We start from the raw sequence: 7,984 nt of genomic DNA on the forward strand, positions 1-7,984 counted from the left end.
AGCTTTAAATCCAAACCAAACTAAACAATTTATGATTGGTTTGATTTGGATTGGTTAATTGATTTGAAACTTACTAGTTTATAAATATATTATACAAATTAAAAGTCTTCCAAACATAAAATATAAATAATAATTGTAGTTATCCAAACATAGAATACAATTAAAATCATCTAACATAGAATAAAATATAAGATTGCAATTTATAATATCCACAATTCTCATTAATGTTAAAAAAAAAAAAACACTCTTTAATGCAAAATAAAGAAAAAAATGTAGCAATTGATACACATCATGCATTTCATTAAGTAGCAAACATTAATACTCATTATCTCATTTGGAAATTAGGGATATGTTAAAAAAATATATTCAAAATTAATATATAAAAATATATAATTTTTTAATCATATAATATATTATTTGGGTTGGATTGGATTGGATTGGGTTTATATTTCCAACTCAATAACCAATCCAATCCAAATAATTTATGATATTTTGAATTCAATCTAATTCAATTTATTTAAAAATCCAATTCAAATTGTTAAAAATAGATTTGATTGGATTTTGTTCACTTCTAGATGCAATGAAACAATATATTTTTAATTTTTTTAAAAACTATGAAAAAATATATTTTTATTATTTATTATTTTTTGTTTTCTTTTCCATTTATTCTGTAAAAATAGGTTTTAAAAATTAATAATTAAATAATATATTTTTATTTTAAAAAAAAAATTTTATTTTCAAATACAAAAAGTAGTTTTTAAAACATGCGGAGAAACAGGTTCTAAGTTTTTAATTTAACGATGGGCCGAGAATAACCATTTCCCTATTCCATAAGTTCGACCCGAACCCAGCCGAAATCCAAAGTAACAAGTATTGGATTGTTGACCCGAATCAATACCCGTTTAACATGTTAAATCGAAACAGTATATAAAGACCGAAGGAAACATCTAGGGTTTCTGGCATTGCTCTCAGAACCAGCCGCTTGTGAGCTACCCTTCAAGCCCTAGAAAATGGTAAAACCCCTTCTTTCTCTCTCTTTCTCTCTGTCCTTCTCTCAAACTGTTTGTTTCGACGGAAAATCCAACCCGGAAAATGTGTTCTAGAAAAAGAAAAAATAAAGCACTTTTGAAACACCTATGGTCGTTTAATGGGAAAAGCCTGTGATCTGTTTAATATGGGTGTTTTGTTTTCTTGGGAAAGTGTCTCTGTAACCTAATTTCCGCTGAGTCCATGGCAAACGCTTAAAATCTCAGGTTAAGTCTCTTCAGCTAATTTTAGCTGAAGAAGAAGAAGCTGACCATTCTTAGTTGCAAGAAAATAATTTTTTTTCTTTTTTATCGATTTTATTCACATTTTGGTTTAAGTTATATGTATATATATATATATTTTAATTTCCGTTCATTTTATTTTTGGGCAGACTAAGAGAACAAAGAAGGCGGGCATTGTCGGAAAGTATGGTATGTGCCTACAAATCTTCGTAAAAATGTGTTTAGTTCCATTTTTATTTTGAATATTTCCTTTCCCATACTTGAAGGTGCTTTTGTGTATTCTGAGTATTTGCTTAGGAGCGTTTATTGGTCTGTTTTGTGAAAAATTTTGGTCTTAGTGATTAAGTGAATATGTTGCTTTATTCAAATTGGTTGATTAATGGGCCTTTGGTAGTTGTTCTTGTGCTTCATTTGAGACAATTATAGCTTTATAACAAATTTGCTTTTCTTTATATTTTCAAGTCCGGGTCTTGCTTGGAGGGGTTGCTAAGGTGTCTTTTTTGTTTTCGTTTTTTGGTCTTGGTTTATAGGCACCCGATATGGTGCTAGTCTGCGAAAGCAGATCAAGAAAATGGAAGTGAGTCAGCACAGCAAGTATTTCTGTGAATTTTGTGGAAAGGTAATATAAATTCTGTCTTCTGTTGAAAACTTTCGTCATTTTGGATTTATGGGATGTTTTAGAATCATTTTTTTTTCTAGGAGTAATTACTCTTTTGTTACAGTTTGCTGTGAAGAGGAAGTCTGTGGGAATTTGGGGATGCAAGGATTGTGGAAAAGTGAAGGCAGGCGGTGCATACACATTGAAGTAATAATCCTTGTCTTCAGGTTCTGATTTCTGCTTATATTATTTTCTCAAAGCAATCGAACTAATTCCAGCTTTTGTTATAAACACACAGTACCGCTAGTGCCGTAACAGTCAGGAGCACAATTAGGAGGCTGAGGGAGCAGACTGAGAGTTAAGCTGTTCGCCTGTCTACTCTCTTTTACTTTGGAAACGCTACTTTGTTATGGGATAGAAATTAGTTTGAGGAAGTTTTGAGAATGTCATGTTTTTTTCCAACTTCTTTTATTATTCTGGGAACTCCATTAGATGAATGGCAAGGAGTACTGTTGGAAGTACCTAAATGCGAGATTTGATTATTTTTCTTAGTTCCATTTTTCACGTCTTCATTCATATTGGTCCTTATAACACCTTTAACTTTTCAAATGCTACGTTGAAAATGCTAGTGGCGTATTTTTCTTCATGAATTTCTAGCTTCTGGATTATGACCAGATTGTTGATTTTGCTAATATCTTTCACGAAAATTGCTGCCATGTTACTCAACTTGATAATAGTTCCTGGATGAGTAGAACTTATGCGTTGTTATAACCTCAACTAGGTGACTACTTGGTTAAGTGTTATTATCCATGGTACGCAGTAAATCTTTAGAGCTTATACTGGAAAATGAGCCTCTAATGATTTTGTTAAGATATGATACCTCTTGCAAAATTGAACAATGTGTCGGTCATTGTAGATGTACCGCTCAGGAAAATGGTTGGCTTCAAATAGCAAATCCAGGTTTTGGATGATCTTATTATTAACTTTCAAGAATTGGTTTTGGTGTTCTAAATGCTTGTTTGAAAAATGGAAAAATTCTGAAGGAAAAACTCATCTTTCAACCAAGATTTTTGCTAAGACTTGGATTACAGATCTTTAACCCCATCTATTTTAGAATTTTGTACCTTGGTGATAGCAATCTCACCGCTCTATGATCGAATCCCCGACGTTCAAGTTAAAAGGAAGGGGAAAAGAAGAAAAAATAAGCCAACCGAAAAGAAGGAAAATAAAGAGCAAAAGGAATGGACGTTTAGCTCATGTGATATTACCAAAACAGAAAAGAATAAGTAAAAAAAAATTAAATAAAAAATAAAAAATTCTATGGAATACTTAAACAAAAACAGAAGACCATTGCTGCTATGAAATATAATAAACGAAAACAGAAGACTACTGTTACCATCTTTTCTCTTTTTTCCCGTCTCGGATGCTATGGTTCACAACATTAGCTGGCCTGTTTTCATCCGGGCATCAAGCAGGTACATAACAATTTACATTTTACAAGAAGCAAAATCTTGACATCAAACCCTAGGCTAATCGGGCACCTTAGCGCCAAACTTTGTTTTGTTCATAATTTGTAACACTCCCTACTCATCATATGTACATAATTGTTGAGGCCATAAAGGCAAAAACAAAGAAAGAAAAGAGAAACCCATCTGCTCCTCATTCACATCCACAAAATGACTGAATGTGGTTCCAGGCAGGCAGCTCAAATTTGCATTTTGATATTTGCAAATGAAAGGAAAAATAACAAAAACCATAAAGAAAACTAAGAAAAATCCATTACGTTGCATTCCTCGTGCGTCCGACTCTATACATATATTGGTGGAAGCACAGTTGCGATGATGATTGCAGAATGGTGTGTTCCAAAATCAGACTAGTAGAGTTGCATCATTATTATTAGTATTGTTATGATGCATCTGTTTCTGGACGGCTTTTACAGCTGCAACTCTCGCTGCATTTGCTGCTTTATTAGCTGCAGCTACTGCTCTGTTCACCCTTTCATCCACCCTTGGGACATCACGAGCTTTCTCAGCTGCTCGCCGTGCTTCCTGCTCAGGAAAAAAAAAAAAAAAAAAAAAAAAGTTAAAATAATATACTGGTTATTACTGGATTAAATGATTACAGATGTAGATGATTTTGCAGATTAATGGTGTAAGCAAAAATCAACATTATCAAACAGATTTATTGCATAACCACATTCAAAAGAAGCAAAAGACAGCAGAATTAGCTCGATGCTGAAACCAAGCCAATCTAATTAACAACCAAAGTCTGCAAAGGAAGTAGGTCCAAATTCTTCAGTCATATGTTCAACAATACGACAAAATTCCCATCTAAGAATTACTTTTAGATTCACTAAAACATACTCCAAATGCAATATGCTCCAAGCTGCTCTCCAAAACACAAAAGTTGGCAGCTATTTCTTCTTGCATTGTAAGTGGAAAAAAATAAAAACTAGAAAAGATGAAAGCACATTTTGACCTCTCGATGAATGATTAAGACCAAAAAATAAATATCTACGCTATAATTTTCTGGCTATTTGACATTAAGTACAATGCTATTTTATTTTACACCAAGTGCATTTGCTCAAATAGTAAAAAATACACGACCGGTCCATGTTGTGATGTAATCCCACTTGATGAGCAAGGCACCAACGGTTGTATACATGTTTAAAACCTGGAAATATAAGGTAGATTGACATTCTAATAGTAGACCAACGTTAATGACCAAGCAACAATTTGCACATTCAGTTTACACAGTCAATGCCATTTCAGGCAGCAGCATAACATATCCAACCACCACAAAGGCATTAAACATACGAACATAGTTACCTGGACTGCATTTAGAACTTTAGAATTATTGGCAGCATAAGGAGATCCAGGATCTGAATTATGCGTGCTGGGAACATGAATAACTCCATTTTGCCAGTAACCAGATTGTGTTTCCCCATTTCTGAAAGTGTACATGCCAAGCCCCTGCCTCCTTCCTTCATGCCAGGCGCCTTCATATCTATGCCCATTTGCAAATTGATAGACTCCAAACCCATGCATCTTGTCTGCAAAATATTCCCCAGCATATGTATCCCCATTTCTGCATCATAGTACATAGCAATTAGAACAAATGCCAAGTTCTATAAATCAAGATTCGCACATAGGCATGAGTATAAGCCACATGGATAAAAAGGTATTTAATCTATCACCTTAAATTGCCTGCCACTTGAACATTACTATAAACTAACACATCAAAAAGGTTTCAGCTAGTTTCATGAAGAATAATGTATAGCCCTGCAAAGAATAACTATGAGAATGCAATTACATCTAATTTATCAATTTTGGTGTTCTAATAAATGAGCCCAAAGTGACCTAAACATGATGATATGCACAGGAACTCATAATTGGAGCATAATTCCTAGGAAAGGAAGTAGTTCGCCATGATTTATATGGTATAGCTATTCCACTAAACTTAGACACCAAATTTTAAAGCCTTGAACAATACAATTTTGTCATAATTCGTTAATTGTAACTACCATTAAATAGTCGATAAATTAAGAAAAACAAGGAACTCTATAGAATGAGATTCATCCAAAGCCAACTAATGTGTTCCACGCGCTTCTGCTTATAAGAACATAATCGTGTGAAAGTGATGGCTTAAAGTTGCAAATTCAGCTCCGCACATTACAGAAGCATGCGAATTACCAATTTGAACAAAATCCAATACCAGATATAGTTGGACTCAGTAATTGAACAATCCAAAAACTCAACAAAGAAAACTTAACAATTCCATATCTCCCTTTCCTACCTTTTCTATCAATGGGGAAAAGACTTTAGCTTATCACTATTATAAAAATTGCACATATTTAAAAGCCCAACTCAAATAAAATGAATCAATACAAAGATCAACAAATATCCGAACTTGATTAATGGGAAATAGCCAAGAACCAAAAATATATGCAAAGGAATCAATTACCTGAAATGATATTGACCGAATCCATGTTTGACACCCCACTTGAATTCCCCAACATAGCGGCTGCCATCCTCGCAAGTATGAATTCCACAGCCATGGCACTGCCCATTAGACCACTCTCCAGTATAAACATCCCCAGTGTAAAACCTGTACACCCCAATTCCATGCCTTAGACCTTGCCTATATTGTCCACGATATCGGCTCCCTCTAGCCCATGTCTCCACGCCATAGCCATCATACTTTTCATCAACCCAATCTCCCTCATATCTCCCACTCATGTGGTAGTAATAAACCCCACTTCCCGAGCTCTTTCCTTTATGGAATTCACCTTCGTAAACATCCCCATTACTATAAACTTGTACCCAAGATCCTGAATTTGCCCTTTTCTCCGACCTGGGCTTCGACCCAATTGACCAAACAACTGGCTGAGAAGGCTTTGAGATGCAGGAAGACGAACAAAGCTTAGTTGGCAACGAGCGGGTGAGAAACAATCGGATTGAGAGAAGACGTGGGAGTCCAATATTAAGAGAGATCAAAAGGGCCGCGGAGAAAGCGACCACGGAAACGAAAACGAAGACGAAGGAGCGCCGGGTGTTCGAGATGAAGAAGTAAACTGGAGGCAAAGAGAGTAGTATAAGAAGGCGGAAGTGAACTCTAAGCAAATGGGCACAGCGAAAATGGCGAAAAACTTTGAGAGCAATCGATCTCGTAGCGAAAGGAAAAGCAGATAAAGAAGCAGAACAGAGAAAGGAAGGCGAAAAGAAAGAAGAAGAAGAAGGAGAGGAAGAAGAGGAATCGGAGTTCAAAGCGACGCGGCGATAGTTGCGAAGGGAAGAGAGAGTGGGAGAGTGGGAAAGTGAATGTGTCATTATAGGCCTTTTGTTGTGTGGTAAAGAAAGGAGGAGATGTGATGGTGAGGAGGAACAGATGGGTTCCTCATGAAAAGGAAATTGGTTATGGTTTTGTTGGGTTGGTTTTGTTGTAGGTGGTGGGTTTGGTGATGTTGAGTGATGGAATTGTTGTGGTTGAAGAAGAAGATGATGATGATGATGGGTTTGCTTGGAAACAAAGTGGGAGCTAATTTGTGGGTCTAAGTGAGTTTGGTACTGGCTATGGATTTGGATGTGTTTTTGTGGGAGAAAAATTGGTTGGGTTTGATTCGATTTATCCGAAGATGATATGCCTCCTCTGCTTGCTTTTCCGATCGGAATTTCAAATTTCTTCTTATGCATTTACATTCAAAAAATAACCCCTCTTCTTTACTCTGTTTTTGATCTATTTTCTAAGCTTTTTTTTTTTAAAAAAAAAAAAAAGATTGTTTCTTGCAGTTAAGAAGCTGTTGAAGAAGATGGTGGTTATGGCGGTGGATTTCCTCGAAGCAATTCATCCATCTGTTTTCTCTCTCTCTCTTTTCACTTTCTCTGTGTTTGTGTGTTTTCTTTCGGCTCTGGTTTTCATTGTCTGGTTTTCTTAGCAGTGGCCGCAACTGGATGAGGCGGTTTTCGCTTTTTCACATAAAATTCCTCCACTTTTCACTTTTTTTACTATAATGCCACCATGTCTTTTATTATTTTTCTCAAATAAAAAAAGAATTTTGGAAATTACTGTTTTCCAGCCTTAACAAATCCAACGCAAACTTAGCTCACTAGTATAAAATATAATAATATTAAAAATATTAAAATATTTATCAAATAACATAATAATATTTGATTATTTATTTTTTAATTTATTTAGATATATATTTATAAATGTTAATAAAGTTTAATGTATTTAGATAATAACAATATTATTTGATAAATAAATTTAATAGATATTTTTATATTTATTAAAATAATAAAATATATGTGAGATTGCAAAATTGGTCATATTTAAATATAAAGTACAACAGGAGGAGCACCAACTGATTTATCAATTTTTTAGATCCCAATTGATGCGAAATTATGTTTTTTTATTTTTATTTATTCATTTACAAATTTATTTATTAATTTATTAATTTTGGAATATAAGCATTGATACATTAAATAGAGATAGTTTTTGATGGAATTAGTATGCCATATTTATATTAAAGCATCCCAACAGACTCAACAAGCTAACTTTTAAAAAATGGCTTTAATAAGATAACATAAACAGTATATTATTCTTTTAAAATTTTCGATCT

General features: G+C 34.1%; 2 protein-coding genes across 2 annotated transcripts; one reads left to right on the forward strand and one right to left on the reverse strand.

Annotated features, from left to right (window-relative positions):
* The first annotated feature begins 894 nt into the window (after positions 1–894).
* Positions 895–2,423, forward strand: LOC107430418 (large ribosomal subunit protein eL43z). The gene is made up of 5 exons (XM_016041252.4): positions 895–1,013; positions 1,418–1,457; positions 1,799–1,887; positions 1,991–2,073; positions 2,165–2,423. The coding sequence occupies exons 1-5, from the start codon at positions 1,011–1,013 to the stop codon at positions 2,226–2,228; spliced, it is 279 nt and encodes a 92-aa protein (XP_015896738.1). The 5' UTR covers positions 895–1,010; the 3' UTR covers positions 2,229–2,423.
* An 809-nt stretch (positions 2,424–3,232) lies between these two features.
* On the reverse strand, positions 3,233–7,304 carry LOC107406666 (uncharacterized). The gene is made up of 3 exons (XM_016013832.4): positions 5,830–7,304; positions 4,695–4,953; positions 3,233–3,914 (listed from the first exon to the last, which is right to left on the reverse strand). The coding sequence occupies exons 1-3, from the start codon at positions 7,056–7,058 to the stop codon at positions 3,735–3,737; spliced, it is 1,668 nt and encodes a 555-aa protein (XP_015869318.3). The 5' UTR covers positions 7,059–7,304; the 3' UTR covers positions 3,233–3,734.
* Between the last annotated feature and the right edge of the window lie 680 nt (positions 7,305–7,984).

Source organism: Ziziphus jujuba, chromosome 6 (assembly GCF_031755915.1).
Source record: "Ziziphus jujuba cultivar Dongzao chromosome 6, ASM3175591v1".
NCBI classification, from domain to species: Eukaryota; Viridiplantae; Streptophyta; class Magnoliopsida; order Rosales; family Rhamnaceae; genus Ziziphus; species Ziziphus jujuba.

What these genes read in the sequence shown, in the direction of transcription:
- LOC107406666 (XM_016013832.4), bottom strand. Translation starts at nt 7,058, where the DNA reads ATGCATAAGAAGAAATTTGAAATTCCGATCGGAAAAGCAAGCAGAGGA. An exon ending in TTCGGTCAATATCATTTCAG is followed by an intron (nt 4,954 to 5,829) that starts GTAATTGATTCC and finishes ACTATGATGCAG; the next exon opens with AAATGGGGATACATATGCTG. An exon ending in AAGTTCTAAATGCAGTCCAG is followed by an intron (nt 3,915 to 4,694) that starts GTAACTATGTTC and finishes TTTCCTGAGCAG; the next exon opens with GAAGCACGGCGAGCAGCTGA.
- LOC107430418 (XM_016041252.4), top strand. An exon ending in TCTGTGAATTTTGTGGAAAG is followed by an intron (nt 1,888 to 1,990) that starts GTAATATAAATT and finishes CTTTTGTTACAG; the next exon opens with TTTGCTGTGAAGAGGAAGTC. An exon ending in GGCGGTGCATACACATTGAA is followed by an intron (nt 2,074 to 2,164) that starts GTAATAATCCTT and finishes ATAAACACACAG; the next exon opens with TACCGCTAGTGCCGTAACAG.